Raw genomic sequence first — 24786 nt, 5'->3', positions numbered from 1 at the left:
TATTTCTCCTCAGAATATGTAAAAAAAATAAAAAATTAAATATAAAATGAAGAATGTCAGAATAAATTTACATAGTTAAACTATAGCAATCTTGCAAATGTCCTTATAAAACCGATGAAACTATAAAAACAATTAATGCAATTGTCTAAGGCCCCCAATTAAAAGAAGGTCCCACTTGTATATAAAATATGTATATTTAATATTTATCTATATATATTAATTAAAAAAATTAAGTTATCCAACGTCTCTTATGCTCTTTCATAAATTCTTAACTCTTCGACAACTTCAGAAGCCATAAATACTTCCTTAGAATTATCCCAAATCTGCCAATCTGATGCTTCTCTTTTTGTGTCATAGTCTCTTCTCTTCTTCTACTTTGTTTCTTGTGAGCTTTGCAATACAATTTTTTCATTGTGGTCTCTACGTGTTTCTCTGCTCTTAGTCTTCTTCGTTTTTTCTATCAGATCTTTCTCTGTTGGTTACCGCTTCTCTCTATTGGTTTTTGAGTTTTGCTTTGGGTTATCAAGTTATGAATGAAATAGGGAAGTTAATCAAAGAGCGGACAATGGAGCTGAAAGTGAAAGAGAATGAATTTGAGTCTATTGATGGTTGCATTAAAGAGAGTTCAGAAAAAATTAAGTCAAAAAAGAAGATATTAGATTTGATAGAGAAGAAATTGATAGACCAGTCTAAAGAAGTTCAGTCTAAGGAGAAGCAACTTGATTCAGTCGAAGAATTGTATACAAAATTTTGTGAAGATTTTGAGCTAAAACAGAGGGAGTATAATGCAATCCGAAGATCTATTGAAGAACTCAATGAGGAACTTGAAATTAAAGGAAATCAACTGGATTCTAGACAGAATTTGATTAAAGAGTGTGACAAGGAGTTCAAATCAAAACATGAAGAGCTTAGATCAATTCAGAAAGCAATTGTGGAATGCTTTAAGGAACAAAAATCAAAGGAGAAGGAACTTTATTTGGTAGAAAAGTCCATCAAAGAGTGCACTGATTCTCTTGAATCAAAGGAGAAGCAACTGAAATTTGTCCAAGAAACAGTGAATGGTGGGTTTGTAAATTTTGAAATTTAAGTACATATTGGAAGAGAACATGTGGAGGAGATAATATGAAGATTAAGAAAATAAATAAAACCTAAAAGCAACAAAGAATGAGTGGAGGTGAAAAAACGTTAGTTTAAAAAAAAAAAAAAAAAAGCTGTCAAATGTTAGGTGCAGCGGTACCTTTTTTTATTACTTCATAATATTACATGTTTCATCTTATATTAGAGCCAATTTAGCTTTCAATAATTGAAATTTGAGAATTGATTAAACTTGAACATGTTAACGTTTGATTTAATTTAAAATAATCTCATACATCGCACGGATTAGCGACTAGTTAATACATAAAATGCATTAAAAAGATCTCGTTGAATCCTAAAATACAGCTCATTGTTGACTGCACTACACACTACCCATAGCATATTATCACTGTAGCACATCACAGCTATATGGCCCACACACTATCGCCAAAGACACTAACCTAAGGTACCCACCCACAGCTCAATTGAGTTTTAAGTTTTATTAACAAAACATTCTTTAAACCCACCCACTGTACACACAGCACACGAATATCAACCCAAAGAATCTCGAAGAATAATTAAAACTGGTTTGTGTTTTTTTGTCTGACTCTCCAATTCACACTACCTGCCATTTTAGCATTTTGCACTTGTTTTTTTTTTTTTTTTTTTCATAGTCTTTGCTATGTTATTGGTCCAATGCAGGCTGTTCTTTGCTAATAATCAAGACACGATGAAAAGAAAAGTCAATTCCTTGCCTCCATGAAGTGTGAACATGCTTGAGTGCTATTTCTTAGGGTAGGTTTAGGATTATTTACATCTGTAACACTCGTTTTCTCCTAGGTGTTTCCACATTATCCAAGTGGGAACAAGCTTGACTAAAACGTGACATGCTGCTTTAGGAAACTTTTCAAGTGGGTTTAAGGTCTTACCTTACCCTAGAGAGAGAAATTAGTAATTACTCTAGCAAACAGTTTAATTGTTTATAGACAAAATTTAATTACAAAATTAGTTGTAACTTAAAATTACAATCTTACTTAATATATTTTTATTAAAAATAAATTTTGACAAATCTATTATTTGATTATATCTTCTTCTTATATTCTTAATACTTGTAAAATTTTTAGAAAATAGAGATTAATAGCTATGTCATTAATAAATTGTTTAAATAACAAGTTTTTTTTATTTTAAAATTATAAATAAAATATAAGTTTATAGATCATATAATAAATATTATTCGATTAATACAAAATGGTTTTATAGGCCGATCTATTATTCTATTCTTCAAATTTTATTTTTACTAAAATTATAAATTTTGTTTTATTTATTTATAAATATTTACTCATTATAAATGTCTACTAGAAATTATTTATCTGGATATGAAAAACTTCAAAAAAAGAAATGTTAGAGATGTTAGAGAAACTTAAATACAAAAACTTAATTATTAATTTTGCATCTCAAAGAGCAAAAAAAAAAAAATTTTAATAAATATTATTTAATTAATATTTAAATATAAAAAATGACTCACTTAAAATTTTCTTCTAAGGCTAAGGCGCTCAAAATTGTTGAGTCAACCTTGTGCTCTTCTAGTGGGTTTATAAAAATATCACAATCATATTTGAAACCTCATTAACGGGGGGAATTTTTTTTTTTTTTTTTGAGATAAAGATGGATGGGGATTTTGATTTAACAGAACAACTTAAACCAAACGGAAGTATTTCATGTGAATTTTGCTTCAGGGATGGATTTGCAAAGTTTTTGTGGTGGATTTACTAATGTTGCAACAATAGCTTGATGTGCAATGGGCCTAGCCAACTGTGTTGTGTAATGGATCTCGAGCCTAGACCATGGTAGGGTCGTGAGTCTCGTGACTTCAACGTGATGAATGGCATTTTTTTGGAGCCTTTGAAAGTTTGAATGACTAATGTGAAGTGATTTTGATTGTTTTGGTTTTAAATTTTTAATGGTGGATTTGGGTTTTAGCGAAGAGAAAGTCAATGGGGGAGATGGTGGTTGTCATTTTAGAAAGTGAGGGCATTCACACCAACTAGCGTAATTTGGTTTTTTTTTTTTTTTTTTTTTGTCTATTTTAGTATAAAATTTTTTTTGTTGTAGTATAAAAATTTACTTTTTATTTTATTTTATACAACTACTTTTCAAATCACCCTAAATTATCTATTTTATACCATGTTTTATTAAAATACTGCATTTTTTTAATTTAATTTTTACTATTCTCTCAAATCATCTCTCTCTCATATTTTTTATTATTTCTTTATCAGTTTACACAGTATCAGTAATGGTGTAAATACAACACAGTTATTGTAGCTCTGATGTTAAGTTTGGCAAAACTAATGTGGGTGATTTTTGGAATTAAATGTGCAAAAATGGCATCTTATATTATTTTGCATTCATTGTTGTGCGTGCTATGAGGGTGTGATAAGTGTAGGGTGGTAAATCAAAGCATAATTATATTATTGAACACCATTTTTGGTTCCATTGTCGATTTTCACAAATCTCATTTCCAAAATTGAACTTTTCACTTTGTAAAACTACCATGTCCAAAATTCAAAATCACGTCCAAAATTCAAAAGGATTTTTTTGTTCAAGTTTTTGGTACTTACAAGATCTCTTCACCACTGTTAAAGCTTCAGCTACCTCAGCGAGATGCTCGGACGCTAAACTCACAATTACCGTTTCTTCTTCTTCTTATTCCTCTTTTGCATTTCTCGCTTTGTGTTTTTGGAGAAACCAATCTTTTATAGCCTTTGCTTTACTGTCAAACACTACTTTGTCGTTTGCTCTTAAATGACTTTTACTTTTCTTCTTTATTACATATTTCATTTCATTTCATTGTCATTTCTTAAAAATTTAAAAAAAAAAAAAAAAAAAATCCTGTCTCTCATTCTATCTTAATACTCTTATGGTCACACTTTTCCTTTATATTTTATCTTGATCTTATCAATCTCATTAACATTAGTAAAACATTTTTAACCCTACTTGAAGAAGAGATGAGGCATCCATGATCCAATTTGTCTCACCCCATTGTCATCTCTACTTTTTAACAACACTACTCAACAAATTAATTCCAGATAAAATTCTACTATATCTTTTTCTATATAATATAAATACTATGTCTCTAATTTCAAAAGTTCACAACTTTACATTTGATTAATTGAAACTGTATGGAAAAAAAAAAAAAAAAAAAAAAAAAAAACTTGTGATTTTTTCATAACTAAAAGAGAATAAGATCTCTCTCTCTCTCTCTCTCTCAAGAGTACAATAAATGTATAATAAATGTAAAATGTAACTTCTATTAATATTATGCCGCTTAATATTTAAGTTAATAAATTTCACATCTATAAAATGAACAAGTTTCATTTTTTTATAAATAAAAAAACACATCTTTTATTAAAGCTTAAGTTATATCTATTATAACTTTTTATCAAAAGTTATGCCGCTTAATACATAAGTTAATAAATATCTCATCTATAAATTTTTTTAGCTTCATTTTTTTTGTAATTTATACATAAAAAACTATAAGTTTATAAATTAGATAATAAATTATATTTAATCAACATGAATTTTGGCTTACCTTTAGGCTTTGTTTGGTTGGGAGATGAAAATGTTGAAAGGATAGATTAGTAGGGGGGTAGAGAATATATTGTTTTCCACAATGTGTGTTTGGTACATAGGATGAAATATATGTGAAATGATAGAAAATAAATACAATTTCCCTTTCTTTGGTTGAGAGGAAAATTAGGAGGGTGAAAAATGGATTGTAGGGTTGAAATATGTATTTATTTTGAAATATGTATGGATTTATCATTTTGCCCTAGTAACATAAGTAGGGTTGTCCACCACCTGCCCGTACTCAACAAATTTACTAGATGAATGCCATCCAACGGGAAAACAGTTTGATCCAAGCCATGGTTAGGTTGATGGCGGGTCACTAGTGCCAAGAACTCAAGTGATCAATTCTAGTTGTAGTTTGGCCATCTGAGAAACCAATGAACCCAACCCATTCGATGATTGGTTCTCTCCATCGCAAAGATTTAAATCTCGATCTTTGCCGATATAAGGAGATCTCAATTAGATCCAGCGAAATCTCCCCTACCATAAACCTGACTCCTAGTGATACCCAATTGACACCTAATGAGGCTCAATTTGTCCGATCCAATGTTCCTTCACAGTTGGCAACGAGTTTTTATCTCTCCAACTAGAAGTGGTCAAGTCGAGTCTAGGTTGGGCACAAACCCAACCCAAACTGACCCGTGGACACCCCTAAACATAAGTTTCCTTTATACTTTATCTATATATAATCATATAAAGAGGGGGAAAATTATTGATGAAATTTATTATTATGAATAAATCCTATGGGGTCATATAAACACATACTTTGGTAGAATGAATCACCTACTTGCCAGATCTTGCACTTTGCTTGCTTTACAAACTTCTCCTCATGATCTCTATACTTCTTGAGCACCTTCTTGTCATAGGAAGAGGCCACTAGAGTCTCTTCCACTATTTCATGTTCCAAATTCCAAGGCATTGTGTCCCTAGAGAGAGATGACATGTTTGAGAGAGCCTTTAGAAAACTATATGTATGTTTCTCACAATATTAACAATGTCTTTTTATCTGACTACTATATAAGTAATTAAATACTAGTAGAGTTTTACCCACTATCAAATAAGTGGTCTCTAAAAATACTCAACTAATAAGCTTAAATTACTCCACTACAAAGTCATTTATTAGATAACTCATATATACGATCCATGAGCCATGAGTTATGAATTGGGTCAAACCCAGCCCGATCTCTAACAATGATTAATTAGTTACAAAACAAAATTTAGTTACAAATTCGTTACAGCCTAAAATTACAACCTTACTCAATATTTTTTTATTGGAGGTGAATTTTAACAAATCCACCATTGAATTACATCTTCTTCTTATATCCCTTACGCTTGCAAAATTTCTAAAAAATTAAAGATTAATATTTATGCCATCAATAAATTTTTTAAATTGCAAGTTTTTGTAGTTTAAAATTATGTATAAAATATAAACTTATAAACCACATAGTAAATAATATATGATTGACACAAAGTTTGACATGTATATTAAGAGCGTAAAAAACATGCATTAATTCAATAGTTAGATTTTCAATATATGTAATAATGTTTATTTTATTAAAAAAAATTATAATTTTAGACTATAATTAATTTTATAGCTAAACTTTGTCCTTGCTTACATAAGGTTTATATTAAAACATACTTTTGTTTGACATGATTTCCTGACCACATGGAGATATTACATCATGTGAACTAAGGCCTACGCATGACAGGATACATAATACATTGCAATTGCTCCCAAAATCAGTGGTGGCCATGTCAATGCAGCTATGTTTGGACTTGGGAGTTCACGGAAAGGAACGGAAGACAATGATACTTTTGTAAACATTGTGGTAAGATTCTTCAACTTCTTACACACATACAAAAGATGTCAAGCAATTAAGAAGCAGACCTACTTTCAGACAAATCTTTAAATGCACCTGAAGAAGAAAGACCCACTGTGCTAGCAGCCTAGCTACCAAACATATTTAAGTTGGGCCACCATTTGACTTGGAATTAGCATGGGCATAGAACAAAGGATTAAAAGGCAAGTTCTTAGAGTGCCGTTTGACTTGGATTTAAAAGACCTGAAAATGAAAGAGAATAAAAGACAAACTTTAATTTGTAGAAATCCTCAACCTCGTGTATTTTGGTTCCACTAAAGGATCGATATACACCAGTCCTTGTGAATTACTCCCAAGTCAAGAAATAGGTACATGTCAATTTTTCATTAAAAAAAAAAAAAAACGTTTAGAAATAGGTCTATTCCAATTTCAAGTATTGCCAATTTGTCATTAAAAAAAAAAACCTTTTTTTCATAATTAATTTTATCAATAGTAACATATGAAAACTATGCTATTGTTTACCCTTTTTACCATGGTATTTGTGTTGATAAACAGGTTATGAAGAAGAATAGTTTAGACGTGTAGAAACATTCTAGCTAATCTGAGCTACTCGTCAGAACCTTTTGTGTGAGCATTATATTACGAAAGTTCCAAGTTGATAGGGTTTGATTTGGTACAATGGTTCAATTATTACATATTCGTACTTAATTGTTGAATTCTTCCACGTCAGGAATATCACCTAGAATACAAAATTTAGCCTTTTCAGTAGTTTTTTTTTATGGATCGAAGATATTGTTCACAAAACAACTCTTGTTCTTCGATTAGATAGCTATGTACTTCCATGAGTTCCATCCACTTCGAAGGCAAATTTAGAGTTAAAATTTTACTTCGTATATGACACGAATGTATCAAAATCAAATGGAAGAATTTGTCAACTGGGACAAAAATATTACCTTTTTTTTTTTTTTTTTGCTCCAAAATATAAGGAGATTTAATGACAGTTTCCAAATAGCTTAACTAAAATGCTATTTTATAATTTACCAATATTTTTCCTCAATGCGACAATACTTGAGAGAATTATTAAAAAAACACACATGTCCGTTTGGAACAACTTACTTAGTTAAAATTGAAAACTTTTTGTTAAAAATATTATAGATAAAGTTAAAAAATAGCTGCTGAAATAATATAATAAGATCCATAAAAAGTACCAAAAAATACAATAGAACTTATTAATAGTAACAAAAATAAACTGGATAGTAAAAAAAATTAACTTTTTAAACCATGCCAAACGGGCACAGTATAATATACATAGTTAAAGTTCACTTTTTCCTTTTTAGGTCACAATATGAACATGAAGTTAGAGAACCTGTAGAATAATTCTTCGGAGTTCTGAAGCAGAAAGAAATAACCTAACACACAAGAAAATTTCGACCCATGAAGACTTTGACCGACTTTTTCTCACTAGCTACTTTTGATTACTCTTTCAACTGCACCATTAAAAATAGTAAAAATAAAAATAAAATCATTCTAGAGAAACAGCCGGCAAACTCTACGAGATCAACAATCATTTTTTAAAAATAAATGCAACAAAGACTAATTCAAACAAAGCATAATCGAATAGATAGATATTGCAAATTTTCAAAGACGTCACTCAAAAAAGTCACTCCCTCCTCCAATATTATAAATACAGGTGGTTTTTGAGCTAAACTGCAGAACTAGCAAGGAAAAAGAGCTGTGATATACAATTGGGTGTCCGCAAATTCATTCATTCATTCATTCATTCACAATTAAGATGAACTTCCAAACAAAAAAACATTCATTGGAGTTGCAGGGTCCAAGGCCTGCACCTCTTAAAGTGAGCGAAAACTCCTCAAAGATCAAGAAGTCGAATCGAAGACGGTCTCCGGTTATAATATATCTCCAATCTCCTAAGGTTATTCACGTAAGACCTGAGGAGTTTATGGGAATAGTTCAACAACTTACTGGGAATAACAATCAAGCTGCACCAAGTAGAGTTGCTGCTACTGCTGCTGCTTCGGCTTCAACTTCTCAATATAATTCTTACACTTCTACCTCTAGTGTAATGGTGGATGCTCATGATCAAAACATGGGCATGGGCATGGGAATCTCAAGCGCAGCCCAACAGACATTTGAATATAGTACTGGGGTACTAAACTATGGTGCTGCTGATCCAGGTTTTGGAATACCTACTACTTCCTCCAACTTTGCTGAATATCCTAGCTTCTATATGAACCTAGATCATTGTTAAATGCAAAGGGATTTGACCTAGATTAGATGCTGCTTTTGGGTTTTTTCCTTTTTTTTTTGCGCCCATTTTTTTTTTTTTTGTATTTTTTTATAGGATATACCTTGTATTTTTTTTAGATAGGATTCTCATATGATCCAAATCTAATTAGGAAATTTCATTATCAATTCATTACAGCAAATTCAAATCTTCTGTTTTATTTTTTGTATTCCTTTAAACGATAGACTGCAATCTTGTAAGCACATGGCCTTCAAAAATAATAAAAAAGTCCAAGCTCATGAAGTAGGTAAAAAAGTTTCAATATTGGCCACTGACAGTTACATCATTTGTGATTTCATTAAGCATAAAAAACTTCAAGCAAATTGAACTTCTGTACTCCTAACCACTTCAAAAATTTGGTCTCTGCTTTGGCCGGCCAAAAAACAACACAAAAAGTAGAAGAAACCACATACATACATGCAAATATGCTATGCATCTTGCATCTTGAGGTCTCCATAGTCCTTCCATGAACCAATTGGTACGAATTTCCATGAAATTTTTAGTTTATTTAATGACTCATTAATATTTTTTTGTTAACAAACGAATGTAACATAGTTTTTATACGTACAAATTAATGTTAGATTGAACGACCATTATAATCTCACAATTACATTTAGAGAAGATTTTCTTTGTCATATCATCTCTAAAAACTATATATTTATATATATATATATATATATTTATATATATGATCAAAGCCATATTATAACTTTCAAGTAGAGTTTGTGGTATACTTCAGTGGCGGTTCTAGGAATTTTTTTTATGATGGTCACTAAAAAATTTAAATTATACAAAATTTAATAAAAAGATAACTTTAATATATCAATGTCACAAGAAAAAAAAAACACTCAGATACATGAAATATTACAATTTATTGTACTAGCAAAGAGAGAGAAAAGAAGAAGACTAATAAGTGATAAAGTGGAAATTAAAAATGTTGATATGAAAATAATAAAGTGAACATAACAATTTCATAACAAATCTTATGCAACAAGCTGTTATTGGTAGGTAAAACATGTCAATATTGAGCCTAAATTAGAATTAATAACAACTTACCACATAAAATTTATTATGAAAATATTGTGAATAGTGAATATAACATTACTATTATTTTTATTGATTTCAAATTTTTGTGATTCTCAGGTCATGTTGTTTAACATTTTTATGAGGGTGGTTAAAATAAATATATAATATTTTTTTTGTAAGTATATATATATACATTTTTTTTCAAGTTAGGGTAGTCATTGAACAGATTAATTTAAACTAATTATATATATATATATATATATATTTACTAAGTAAAATAAAATAAAATAAAATAAATTGGCAAGTGAGGGTGGTCCTGTGACCACCCTCACATTCAAATGGAGCCGCCACCGGTATACCTTTATGTTAAAGTATCCTTATTATATATGCACTACTATAAATACATTAAAATTATTAACACAGTTTGTTATCACCAAAACTTTTTATTTGAGTTTCAAAAAGTTTTTATAAAAAAAAATATCCTATTAGATCGAATATGATAAAAACACATTAATTGTATAACATGCGTTACCAACTGCATTTGAGACAAATACCTAGCTTGGGGTTGAGGGGGAGAGGGTTCAAACTGTGGGACAATATATCTACTATTTCTTAGTCTGTTAAAAAAAAGTGTTCAGCTACATGATGTAAGTACATCATATAAAATCAAACTTTCAATATATAATATAAGATAGTTGATTTTTTTAAAACTAAACATGTGGTATATTATTTGTGTTTAGACTTTAGACTTTTTGTTACATTTCTTCACGATATATAATCGTTAGAAGATACAATTTTTAAGTTTATTTCCCTTGAACTATTTTAAAGAATATCAAACACGTTACATATATAATTGTAATTAAACACGGAAATGAGCATTTGATGTCTTGCCTTACATAAATCAAAGCTGACTAAAACCCAAATTCTTCAGTCGACCAGACTCCCAGACCATATGTTGTTATTATAATATTTTCTGTTTTCCTAATCCTTGGCTCGCACGATGGAAATGGTTGACAAGTTTTTGGAAAAGTACCTTGACATGCTAATCTTGTTTATTCAATTTCTATGGAGCAATTTGACTTTCGATTATAAGTCCATGTCAGATAGCCCCACCTGGTAAACCCCAATTGATCATAGGGTCAATTTGACAAACGTGTTCCCTTGAGCTTGGACAATGCTCATTTATGATTTAAGTCCAGTCTTCTAGGGTGTCTATTGTTTGAAGTATATAGGGTTAGGGGAAAAAAAGTAAAAGGTTGAAAATTACCTTACAAGGTGTTTCATATAATTGTTCTTGTGAGTTACATCTCCTTCGGTTGCCAAAGGTTTTTGGACAATTTGGACTGTGCCCACGCTATGCATGGGCTAGAAAGTACACCAACGACCGAGTAGGCTGGACGGAGAATTGGGAGTCACCACTTAATGTTGGTCAATGAACCGATTTAACCCTTATGCAGCAGTCTAATGAACTAAACATGGAGTCAAATGTATGGACTTGGAAATGTATGAACAGTAAATATTGTGGCCTTCTTTTCTCTGCTCGGGTTCCATCAGAGAGAAAAAACTAAGATTTGTTTAGCTCTGGTATATCCTCCTTCCCTTAAACAAAAAGTTGTGCATAAGGTGTTTTATATAGTTGCACAGAGTAGAATTAAAACTAAGCCCAAACCCTTTTTCTAATAAAAAAAAGATATCTTCTCGCTATAATTTCGCTTGAGTGAAGTTGATTATCGCTCGAGCAAGATTTTCAAAACAATATAACTATGTCATCTTCAAATGGTCGTATCTCATTCATTTCAAATTCAAATTAAGTTATATTTATGTTCTTATTGAAGTCTCAAATATCTAATTTCCAATAAAACAAGTTCCACTTAAATATTCAAAACTTTGTTGTTTTTCAACAGCTTTTGACCCAGCTCAGCCCATTTTACAATGAATAAATTATACCAATAAACTTAAAATTTATTACAAACAAATGTCCTGAAATGGACCCATGCTAAAAATACAACACTTCATGCATGTGACTATACGAGTAAGGGATGGAAATAGGGTAAGGTGGGACCAAAGGACCCCGCATGGTTTTGTCTTTGTCCAGTCCCCGTCTTGCCCCGCATGACGAGAAAAACTTCCTTACCCCATCCCTGCCTTGCTCCACACTTATTACTATTTTTTTTTTTTTTATAAAACTCATTTCATTAATATAAATATACTTAAAATTACAAATTAATTTATCACATAAAATAAAACCAATTTTTAGCAAGGACAAAATAATATTATCCATATCTCCCAAAAAAAAATCCAAACTGTTTAATATGACAATATCACAACAAAACAAAAAGCATTAATATCAATGCATTTAAATATTTAGTAGTAATACAAACCAACTATTTAATACTAATAGTCTAATACATAATGTTGAGGTACATTTTTTTCAATCATGCCACATGCTCCAATCCTATTTAATAATATTTATTTATTCACCATAAAAATACCAAAATATCACCCATAAATCATTTTGGGCCTCCATGAATATTTCTCATCCTATTGGCTCACAAATATTTTCTATCTTATTATCTAAATTGGGTTATAATATAAACCATCACAGAAGCCCAAAAACGCATATCTTATCCAATTTCATTATCATTATTTAGCTAAGCCCAAAAATGGGCCTACGAGCCCAATGCACACATACCATTCTTTTTGAAGCTCAAGACTACTTATGTTTGGCAATATTTCAAAAGCCCAATTATCATTGGTAATATCAAAAGCTCAATTTACGTTGGCACTAATAAAAGCCCAAGCTAACTACTTTGCACTATTTAGTAAAAAGCCCAAGGAGCTACTTGGCACTATTTAGTAAAAAGTCCAAGGTTATCAATACTTGGCAAAATACTATATCATAAGTATTTCACTTAAAGCCTGTTGAGGTCTAAAAATGGTCATAATAAAATAAGCCCAAAACAGAAGAACAAGTCAAGCCCAAAAGGAAAAATCTCAGGCTAAGCCTAAAGTAATAGGCACGGATGACCCATGGGGGATAAAAGGAAGGCCCAGAGGATCCTGAAGCCCAGAAAAGGAAGAAGCATCCCAAAAAGAGACCACGGCAAAATATAAAGAAGCAAGGATCCTCAAATCCCTTCAAGCACAAATAAAAAGGAAGACTGGGACAGATCGGTAGAAAGAAGACAGGAAAAGAAAAAAACAAGAAACGTGAGCGACCTCTCATGGCACAGACAACAAAAGGGCCTCGGGGAACCAGGACAGGGAAGAAGAATGGCAACGAATGACTTTCAAAAATGGCAGAACAGGATTCCGCCCAAATAGGAAAGAAAGGGAAAAGAAGAATATGCCAGAAATGGGGATGCCGAGAAGGGCATACCTCAGCACGTCCCAAAGAGGATGGCCAACCAGAAGCTTTCGAAGGAATCAGAACCAAGAGAAGGAAAGAATGAAAGAAAACGGCAAAGGGACTTACCGAGGCGACAGGGACAGAACATGCTCTGTTTACAAAAGAACAAAACAGGGGAACCCGGGACACCCAAAAAAACTCCAGCATAAAAGGAGGGGACGGGTTGTGAAGAAGGCAGCGAGAAAAAAAGAAAGAAACACAAGAAAGAAGAAATTCTCTAGGAAGAACCACCAAAAAAATCTATGCAGAAAGAAAATACTAAGGGAAGAACAAATACTGCTTCCCGATATCCTGTAAAGGCCACTATTGCACATACTCGGATTCAACGAGAATCAAACTTTGCAAGTTTTGAAGGCTGAAATAGCCATTCAAGACTGCAATTTTTGAGCTTGATTGGACCTTGTATCACGTCCTAGTGAGCTTTCTGTAATCAAAACAGATAACTTATTAATGAAACACTGCTTAATAATTCCCAGGATCCCCACAGCACTTTCTTTTTTTATCGTTTTGCTAATCCTGCTTTGTTTCCTTCTGAACTTACGTTGTTAATTTTGGTACTCTTCAATATCCTTGTTTATTGTCTTTCTGTATATTGTCAGGAGTATTCTCTGCATTCACTTGATTCTTAAACAGCTCGTTAGCTGCGGTGAATCAAGGCCCGGTCCACCAAATCCTTCCTTTTCATTCAGGCCCGGGATCCTTGGGCCTGAGTATCCCGAAAAAGGCACTCTCACATTTTGGCGACTCCGCTGGGGACTGGGCAAAGAAGAAGGAAGAAGCAACCCTTCACAGAGAATGCCTCCAAGACAAAGAAACAGCAAGGGAACTAATGTGCCACCTACGGCCTCTGAGCCTGTAGGAGAAAACGAGGAAGTCTCCAGGCAAGGAGGTGGGATACCTTTGGTAGAACAGGAGGTGGTGTCAGAACAAAGACACGCAAGGCAGGAACCAGACCTAATGGCCAGAATGACAGCAATGTTAAAGGATCTGGAGCAAGAAGTTCGTCTTCTCAAAGAAGGCAGGACACAGGAAGTCAGAGACAATATTCCCCCTACTGGCCACCAAGATGGGACGCAGCCAGAAGGAGGGTCAGCAGTGGGAGGAAGGGCCAACCCTCAGTACTTGACACTGGCAGACGTCAATGCCCTCCTGGAGCAAGAAAGGGAAAAACTCTCAGGGATCCCCAAGCAATTCTCTCGGGATCCCCCGTTCCCTCCAGAACTTCTTGGCAAACCATACCCTAAGGGGTACGAACCCCCAAAGTTCCATCCTTTCGATGGAAGGAATGGAAGTGCCGTGGAACATGTGAGTAGGTTTGTCCACACTATGGGCCCCTATGCAGGAGACAAAGAATTATGTCTAAGGGAATTCACCAAATCCTTAGTGGATAGGGCATACACTTGGTACACCACACTGAGACCCGGGTCCATCAAAACCTGGGATGAGATGATGGAAAAATTCTGCGCCAAATATTACCCTGGTGAAGACAAAATCACTTTCTAGAACCTGCAAATGGTGAGGCAGAGACCTGGAGAAGATCCTGTTCAATTCATTAAAAGATTCGAAGATGTGTCCCTAGACTGCTATGGAGACCATGAAGAAAAGGAGCTCGTAGAAACCTGTATAGCCAACATGCTTTTTGATTACAGGCTCAACCTTGAAAATTTATGTATCACACAATTTGCTGACCTGCTACAGAGAACTAGAAGGACGGCGCAAACCATGAGAACAAAAAGGCTGCCCGCATCCCAAGCTATGACAGCATCAGCAGGAGAGAAAAGGAAGAGACCAGATGGGAAGGTGTTTGAGGAACCACCAGTGATCCCATGTACAGCTGAGGAGTTAAGCCATGTCCTAGACAAGTGGATTGGAGATGGGGTTGTCAGGCCATTCACTGTGTCCAGGCCACCAACAGAAGAAGAAAGGAAGAACCCTTTATTTTGCAGAATCCATAATTATGTCAAGCACTCCACCAAGGATTGCTGGACCCTTCGCAGACTCTTCCACAAAAAGTTGAGAGAAGGAACCCTGGAGCTCACTCAGAAGGAGCCGGAAGTGCAGAGGAACCCCTTGCCTAACCACAAAGGAAAAGGGGTGGTAGCAGTGGTAATACACGGGAACCCGGCAGAAGCAGGAGAATCTGAAGGATCCTTCCACCCGAGCACAGTCAGGACCCTCCAGAAGAATCCCAAGTTCAGGTCACTATTCAATCAATTAGGATTCGGACCAGAAGCAAGGAGGGTGGCCACAGAGTCTCTCATGAGCATAGCAGCAGATTCAGGGATGGAATGCTTTACAGCTGAGTCACATGCTAGTCGAGCTTTCCTGGAAACAACCAATGCAATAACCTTCACTGATGAAGACATGGAGATTGAGCACCCAGACCACCGTAGACCCCTTTATCTAATGGCCACCATAAACGGCGTTCAAGTCAGAAGAGCACTGGTGGATACGGGGGTGTCACTCAACCTCATAGCCTTAAGTACCCTGGAAGCTATTGGCTTAGTTGACGAAGGATCCTGGGGGCTCCCATGGAGATAACAGAATTTGGAGGATCAGTAGAGTCAACAGAAGGATACGTGCAGCTAGCCTTAAGGGTGGGGCCGATAGTAGCTCTGACAAGATTTCATGTGATTAATGCTGAAGTTTCTTATCACGTGTTGCTGGGACGCCCGTGGCTTCATAAACATCGCCTTATTCCATCCACGTTCCATCAATGCATTAAAGGGAGACTGAATGGGAGGCCCATAAGGATCCCTGCCAATCATAATCCTTTCAGCCAGGGAGAAGTGAGCTTTGCAGAAACGATGTTTTATGATGAGTTGGAGCCAGATGATGAGAACCCCGCCCCAGGGACCCCGGGGGCACCTGTCTTAGAAGAAGAAGAAGGAGAAAGGGGCACCCGTGACCTGAGAAACCTTCTAGAAAGAAAAAGGCAAAAGAGGGAGCCCAGCTCTTCAGGATCCCGAGAATGTGTGGTGGTGCGGGAACCTGGGGGAAGGCTAATTTATCGTTTGTGAAGGTGCGCGGGACCCGAATGCATTGTGCAGGAAGGTCCCGGACCACCAAGCTGCATGATGGCCCAAGAAGAAATCCCTGAAGAACCAGTTAAGGAGGCCCAGATTCAGCCTGAGGAAGAATTAAAGGAAGTAGATCTGGGAACAGAACCAGGATCCCGAAAACCTATCTTCATTAGCAGTCAATTGGTGGCTCAAGAAAGAGAACAATTGATAACCTTGCTTCAAAAATACAGAGATGTGTTTGCATGGACCTATGATGAGATGTTAGGTCTAGACCCAGAGTTGGTAGTCCATTCTCTTAATGTGGACCCAAGGATGAGGCCAGTAGTCCAACTAGCTAGGGTCTTCCACACTGAGGTAGAAGCTCAAATAGTCCAAGAGGTTAAGAAATTACTAACAGCTGGTTTTATCAAACCCATCCAACACCCAAAATGGCTTTCCAACATTGTACTTGTGAAGAAGAAAAATGGTCAAATCCGTTGCTGTGTAGACTTTCGCAACTTGAACAAGGCATGTCCTAAAGATGAGTTCCCCTTGCCCAATATCGACCTCCTTGTAGATTCAGCTGTAGGAAATTCAATGTTCTCGTTTATGGATGGGTACAGTGGATATAACCAAATCCGCATGGCAGCCAAAGATGCAGAGAAGACGGCATTCAGAACTCCGATTGGGAATTTTTACTACACTGTAATGCCCTTTGGCCTCAAAAATGCGGGGGCTACGTATCAACGAACCATGACAGCCATTTTCCATGACATGATGCATGAGGAGATGGAAGATTATGTAGACGATATTGTGGTCAAGTCAAAAACCAGAACAGGACATTTCCAAGTACTTGAGCAAGTCTTTGAAAGATGCAGGAAATACAAGTTACGTATGAACCCCATGAAGTGCGCCTTTGGAGTGTCTGCTGGAAAGTTCCTTGGGTTCCTGGTACATCACAAAGGCATAAGCGTGGACCCAGCCAAGGCCACAGCTATTGCCACGATGAGAAGACCAACTACTGTTAGGGAACTCAAAAGCTTCCTGGGAAGGGTCTCCTATATCAGGAGGTTTGTGCCTGGTTTAGCCTCAGCTACAGCAGGCCTATCCAAACTATTGAAAAAAGGAAATGAATTTACCTGGGGAACAGAGCAGCAGGAAGCTTTTCAAAGAATTCAGGGCATTATGAATCATCTGCCCACCCTCCAGGCACCAGTACGTGGGCAACCTCTGTTGCTATACTTAGCATCAAACTCTCAGGCAATAGGAGCTTTGCTGGCACAAGAAGATGACCAAGGAAATGAGCAGCGCATATATTATGTAAGCAAAACACTCAAGGATACCGAGACCAGGTACCCTAGAATAGAGAAAGCCTGCCTAGTGATCATTTATGCATCCCAAAGGTTGAAGAGGTACTTCTCAGCTCACCAAATCCTCTTGGTAACCAAGTTCCACCCCATAAAGGCACTCCTGCACCAGCCCCTTCTCACGGGAAGGATAGCACAATGGCTAGTGTTGCTCTCACAATATGATATAGGTATAAGAACTCCCAAGGCTGTTAAGAGCCAGGCCATAGCAGATTTGCTAGCTCAATTCCCAGGAAAGGAAGAAGGCCCGCTGAGTGAAGAAATCCCTGGTGAGGTAGCAGTGATGGAGATCCCAGGGAAGAAATGGACCATGAGGTTTGACGGGTCAGCCACAGCAACTTCAAATGGGGTAGGAATTGTACTAAGCTGCGAAAATGGGGATATCATGCCCCTGTCCTTCAAGCTTGGTTTCTCATGCTCTAATAATGCAGCTGAATATGAGGCATACTTAACTGGGTTGACTATAGCACTCAGCATAGGAGTGAAACATATGAGAGTGCTGGGAGATTCTAATCTTGTAGTCTCCCAAGTGAAAGGTGACTTTGCATTACGAGAACAAAACTTAGCAGCCTACAGGACTTGGGCACAAAGGCTGGAGATGGAATTTCAAACCTTCAGCATAGAATACACTCAAAGAAGTGAAAACAAGTTTGCAGATGCTCTCGCCGCCCTGGGATCCCAAATACCATTTAATGGGAGGGATACGCTGATAAAAATAGGAAGGCAGGAACATTCTATTGTAAGGATCCTCCAAGGGATGTACCCCGGGGAATCCAAACAGTGGGACTGGAGGGACGAAATCAAAGAAAGGATGAAAGAGGCGAGCCCTAGAGGGAACATCAAAGAACTAATGGATTACACTCAGATAGAAGGAGAGTTATATAAGAGACTGCCAGGAGGAATACTGTCCAGATGTATCACCGAGAAGGAAGGAAAGGTGAAACTAGAAGAATTACACGCCCAAGCATGTGGAGTTGCAGAAAAAGTCAGCCTATACAGAAGGATGCAACGCATGGGGTATTACTGGCCGGATATGGATAAGGAAGCAGCAATCATACAGGGGAAATACCAGGAATGTCGTTTGGCAATTGATAAAGAAGAAAGCTACGCGGTGTTTATTGCAGAAGATTGGCGGGTTCCTTTCATAGGATACCTGGCTCGGGGGATCCTGCCAACCGACAGGGAACTGGCCCACAAGCTCAAAAAACTAGCGTGCAAGTATTTCTTGCAGAACGACATTTTATTCAAAAAGGGATACCATGGGGATCCCCTCAGGTGCCTGGGACCAAAGGAAGCTAGAGAAGTAGTCAGAGAGGTGCACTCTGGAGATTGTGGAAGTCACCCAGGAAAAAGAAAACTATATAAGCAGTTACTGTTGTTGGGATATTACTGGCCAACGATGAAAAGAGACTCTGAGGAGCTGGTCAAAACATGTCATGCTTGCCAAGTCCTGGGAGATGCAATTCACACTCACCCAAATGTCCTACAGGATATGACGACGCCATGGCCTTTTCATACTTGGGGGCTCGATCTCATAGGGCCCATAAATCCTCCATCCAATGGTTATATATGGATCCTGGCAGCCACGGAGTACTTTACAAAATGGGTAGAGGCCATCCCTTTGAAAAAAGCTACTGGAGCAGCTGTGGCAAATTTCATTCGAGACCACATCATTACAAGGTTCGGGATCCCCAGAAGATTGATCAGCGACAATGGAACCCCATTCATAAACAAAGATATGAAGGGATTAACTGAAGCATACCACATCAAGCATGGAAGATCTACCCCATACTATCCACAAGGAAACGGCCAAGCTGAAGCTACTAATAGGGTAATATTGAAAATCCTTAAGAAAATGAAGCATGAGTATGGAGGAAAATGGAGTGACCATCTGGCAGATGTGCTTTGGGCATGTAGAAGCTCTGTAAAGACAGCCACAGGATTCTCCCCATTCTCCCTGGTTTATGGAACAGAAGCCATCAGCCCTGTGGAGTTAGTCATTCCTACACCAAGGGTAGTTCTGGAGGAAAACCAGGGAGAAAGTGAGGACGCAAGCAATGAAAAGAGGCTAGCAGATCTGGAAGGAGTAGAAGATGAAAGAGAACTGGCTAAAAAAAGGAGCCAGAGATACCAGCAAAGAATGACCAGAGCATATGCACAAGCAGTACGCCCAAGAGTGTTCAGTAAAGGGCAATTAGTACTAAGGATGGCGGAGCACGTGAGGAGGAACCTGCCAGGGCCTTCCAAGTTCACCCAAAAATGGGAAGGACTCTACATCATCAATGCAGCTCATGAAAGTGGGTATTATTACCTTGCCAAAGAAGATGGAACAGTCCTGACAGAGCCCATAAACGGGAAATGGCTGAAGCAATATTATGCATAAGGACAAGGGGATCCCGGTACCTTAGGGTCCTTTCACCAGCTTCACTATCTGCTAAGTTCTTTTTATTTTTGTCTTTTTATTTTTCAGCCTTTATCATGAATTCTGGTCTAAGATAATTTTGTTCAGGAACATGTGATAGATTGACACTTTGTGGTCAATACTGCACCAAAAGACTTTTTCTTTGTTCCTTGAAAATGACCATGTTTTAATGAAATTCCTGTTTCTTCAACATTTAAGTTTTTCTTTAAATACTGCAGAAAAAACCAAATTTGGATAAATTTAAGGAAGGATACCTGAGTCAAAAAAAAAAAGGGGAGAGTATGTAATACCCTTTTACATATGGCCCAGGATTCACCTCACAAATAATTTCAGATATCCCACAAACAGTCCCAAGTGCATAGGTCTAGGATCACAGAATAAAAGTAAAATATCTAGGATACCTAGCCTAGCACTTGGCAAAAGGGGAACCTGTCAAAGTTCATGAACTGGGACCGTGTCTCAAAAAGAAAAATATGTACATAGGGAAGGATACCAGTGTACCCAGTTCAGTACTTGCACAATAGATTACCGGGTACCTGGACCAGAATTTACAGTGAAGCCTGTGAAGAGCATGGTCCAGGACTCAGGAAAGAAAAGAGCCATAGGAAAGAAAAGGCAATATACCAAAGAAAAAGGCAGATTCACATACTAAGAAAAAAAAGAAGCAGTTTTGAAACACAAAAGAGAAAGCAAAGAGCAGAACAATGTTCAAAAAGAAAAACTTATACAATCCCAAATTGTTTATGTAAAAAAAAAAAAGCTAAGGAATGAGGCCGGCCAACAGGGAGGCATCCGGAGAAATAACAGGCACAGCCAAAGTAGCAAGGATCCTCTGCCGCTTGACCTTCAAGTCTTGTAAAACCTTGTGAGCACGAGCCAAAGCTTCCTCAGCAGCAGCTATCTCAGTGTCTATACTCTTGAATGATTGCCTCTGAAACAGCATATGAGCCAGCAGACGCAAGTGATCCAGCAGAAAAGACAAATTAAACTTAGCCTCTAGAAGGTCTTGCACCACCCCTCTCCACTCCAGAAGCTTTTCTTCAGACAAGGAATCTATAGAGGAATTCCTTAGGGAAATCAGCACAGCACACAGCAACTCCATTAAAATATTGCCTAGAAAAACGCCTCCCCTGAAGCCGCTGGTAAAATCCCCGTGACTCTTAAGCAGACTCTCTAGCAGCGGCAGGCCTTCCACAGGAACAGAGAAACGCAGGAAGCTGCCATAGGAAGACCCAAAAACATGGAAGTGGCTGTCAGGAAGACTGTTGAATTCCAAGAGATCAAAGCGAGCCAGAAAAGAAGAAAGCCTTGAATCAAGATCTGAGGCAGTCATCTTCGAGACATCCCTCATCACTGTGTCACCACTTGCAGAGACAGGAGGACTTGCAGCCTTTTGCTCTGGACGAAGGTCAGCAACTTGAATAGGTCTCACAATTCCTTCAGGAATAACAGGCTCAGAACCTGCAAAGCCTGTATCAATATTCAAAAAAAAAAAGAAGAAAAGAAAAGAAAAGGAAGAACGGATTTAGTCTAAAAAAAAAAAGGGGAGAAAAAGAAGAACAAACCGGTTCCAGCTTCTTGGGGCAGAGCCTCTTCTTCCTGATCTCCTGACTTCCCCGAAGATTCTGGGTAGGAATATAAGGCAAGTTGAAGAAAAGGTGAAGGACCAATAGCAAAGTGGCTAAAAGAAGGGATAGATGCAGGGGGCTTCGCCATATATAAAAAAAAGAAGGGAGGGGGAAGAAAAGGAAAACACGATGGGAGTAGCTTGCACTCACCTTCTGAGCTTTCTGATTCTAAAGAAGAGGCAACACTAGGAGCGGATTTCTCACTGGCTTGACCTAAAAGAAAAAGGAAAAGGAGGAACTCAAGAAAAACTGGAAAATAAAGTAGAATATAACGCTATTCCAAGGAAACAAGGTTTACCTGTTTGTTTGGATAAAGGAGTGTCTCCCAAAGCACCTTTATCTGACAAGGACTGAGGAAACATAGTCCTGATAGGACTAGGAGTACGCTCAATATGGGGACTTTCAGATGACGGGATCCTAGAAGCTTTGGGATCCTGAGAATCCTGGGAACCTTGCATTGGTTGCCCAGTTTCCTCAGCTGGGTCATCAGTAGGGGGCTCCTCCCCCATAACAGGAAAAACAACGGAAAGAGCTGTGATAGTTTCCTCCCCCAGAGCCTTATCAGTCATAGGGGGGGGATACCTCCACCTAAAGGAAGAAGAAGAGGAGAAGGCAGTGTCAAAAAGAAAGGGAGAGAAAAACACAACAGCAGGAAATGCAGACAACACAATGTCAGAACAAAAGGGAAAGAACAAAAGAAAAAGGGGAACACATACCACGTCGTCTCCAGAAGATTGGCTCTTACCCGTCTTGTGATCAGACTTGCGCTTGGACTGTAAAGGAAATCACCACTCGTCAGCAAAATAGAAACAAGTGCAACAAGGTGAATAAAAAATAAAAAAAAAAAAAGAGAAGAAGGAAAGAAGTCTTGCCCTTCTCTCTCTCTCTACAGATTCTCTGGAAGTCTTTTGCTTACTACGAGTACGCCCAGAGGGTCCTAAAGGAGGCTGGGATACCAAACCAGAGGATCCTAAAGAACCATGGACTGAAGCAGTCACAGGAACCTGGGGAAAAGAAGACTCTACCTTGGTCTTCTTCCGGGTCCTTGAAACCAAAGGTTCCTTGACATCCTTGCCTTCCTGAGATGCCAAGTGTGCTTGAGATTTTCCCGCTTTCCTTCTTTTCGCTTCAGAGCCTATCTCCACACCCTCTGTACTTTCGCTAACATCAGCAGCTTTCATTCTCTTCGACTTGACATCCTTACCTTTACTCGGAGCAGTGGCAGCACTAATTGTCTCTGTTGCACCCATTTTGATGGGCACCCCAGAGGAAGCACCAATGATGAGACTATCACCCAGCCAGGTCTCAGGAAAATCCTGTCCATAAGCCACCCAACCTCCCCTGGAGGCATGCCACTCTGCAAACCCAGTCTTGCTGCTTGCAGCAGCAGAAACAATCCCAGCAGTAGGAAGGGATAAACGTCTATTGGATGTCGGAGCGGAAACAATGCTAGGATTCGGGGCATCTCGAACTGTGCCAGTGCCAACATAATCAACAAAGGACTTTTGTACTCTTCTCCAATAACTGGTATAGCCACTAGAAGCAAAGACTCCTCTCTGGGAGTTAGGCACTGCAAATTGGGGGCTCCTCCGTGACCAATAAGAAAAGGCCTGCAGCCTCAAGAAAGGATCCAAGGAAGGAAGGGATGGCACCACATCCTTAAAAACTGGAGGAATGTCCTGATCAAAACCAAATTGTCGGAGCACCCGGTGTGCCGAATAATGAGTATATTTTGGGCCACTTAAAGAAGGCACAGGAAGCCAGGAGGGGCTAATGCAAGCAAGATAAGCCAGACTGCCCTCATCGCCACGGCGCAAGTCAAAGGTATTACCTGTAGAAGATAAAAAAGAAGACAACACAGAATCACACGCAAAGCCGGGACCAAACTCACGAGGAGATCTCCAATATAAGCTCCCTGCTTGATCAAACAACACCACAAGATTGAGGCCACCACCTTTCAAGCTAATCCAACGAAAAATAATGGGAAAGGCATCGGTAGAATTGCCACAAAGGCCCTTCACTATGTCGGGGGATCCTTGGAACTTGTCCTTCACAAATTTCAAATTCCTGCACTTAGCCAAAGTAGCTGCAGAACGGTCCCATATGAAAATCTGAAGAATAGCACAGTGAAGAGATGAAGTGATCACATAACAAGAATCACCCTCAGCCTCATCTCCATGAAGCTGGTCCAATTGAGAATAAACATGACCCAAAAACAGAGGGGCCAAAGGATACTGGGTACCTCGAGCCAACTTGATTGCCAACGGAAAAAACGAAGACTTAACTCCGTACCCAGGGAACTCACTGAACAAAAACTTACTAAGCCAAAAAGCCAGGAAACCGGCCCACCTCACTTCCTTATCTTTTTCACGAGAGAGGGTCATCACCCATCTCCCCATCCTAGCCGGCTTACCACTAGAAGAAGCGGCGCGACCACCAAAATGACCAAATAATTTTTCTTCTACCACGAGATCCTCACCAGAAAGATTAATATGAAAGGGATTCTCTTCGCCAAACACCGGGAGGAGGAAGTTATTAACCACATCCTCCAAGGTGATTGTCAATTCACCAGTAGAAAAGAAAAAAGTATGAAGGGAAGGGCACCAACGACGTACCAGATGCCTGAGCCCTTTGGCGTCTCTGAAGCCCTCAAGGTTTCTGGAAATAGCCACTGCCTTTAGGATACCGGCGCGCTCCAAACGACCCACAAATTCAGCATCAGACAGTTCCTTGTCTACCCATATAGGCCAGCCCTGAATCTTTCCTGGAACAAAATCAAAGAAAATAGGAACCGCCTCTCGGATTCCTTGTCTGATCTGGAGATCAAAAATCTCTCTAGGGTCAGGAACTTGGGTGGAACCAGCGAAACTCGCTTGACCAGAAAACATCCAAACGTGAGGGGATGGAGGAGCCTCACCATGAGATATATGAGGGAAAAATAAACTGAGAGAATACCAAGGATCCCGTAAAGGGAAGGCCGGACGTTCAGTAACCTTGTGAGAATCACTCGGAGCAGAACCAGAAGAACCTTCACCCTCAGAAGGACTGGGAGTACGCTCTCTCCTCTTTCGAGAAGAAGAAGAAGCCATCGAAACAGCACGCACTG

The 24786-nt window shown here is 37.9% G+C and overlaps 1 protein-coding gene across 1 annotated transcript; it reads left to right on the top strand.

Annotated features, from left to right (window-relative positions):
- Window positions 1–8313: 8313 nt before the first annotated feature.
- LOC115951803 lies at window positions 8314–8790 on the top strand. Its single transcript, XM_031068946.1, has one exon. The coding sequence runs from the start codon at window positions 8314–8316 to the stop codon at window positions 8788–8790; it is 477 nt and encodes a 158-aa protein (XP_030924806.1).
- Window positions 8791–24786: the final 15996 nt, after the last annotated feature.

This window comes from Quercus lobata, chromosome 7, assembly GCF_001633185.2.
Source record: "Quercus lobata isolate SW786 chromosome 7, ValleyOak3.0 Primary Assembly, whole genome shotgun sequence".
NCBI lineage: Eukaryota > Viridiplantae > Streptophyta > Magnoliopsida > Fagales > Fagaceae > Quercus > Quercus lobata.
Note: the sequence above shows the minus strand (reverse complement) of the source record. Positions and strands in the feature narration are given on the sequence as shown.

Bases quoted from the DNA above. Each gene is read 5' to 3' on its own strand.
- LOC115951803 (XM_031068946.1), top strand. From the start codon at position 8,314: ATGAACTTCCAAACAAAAAAACATTCATTGGAGTTGCAGGGTCCAAGG.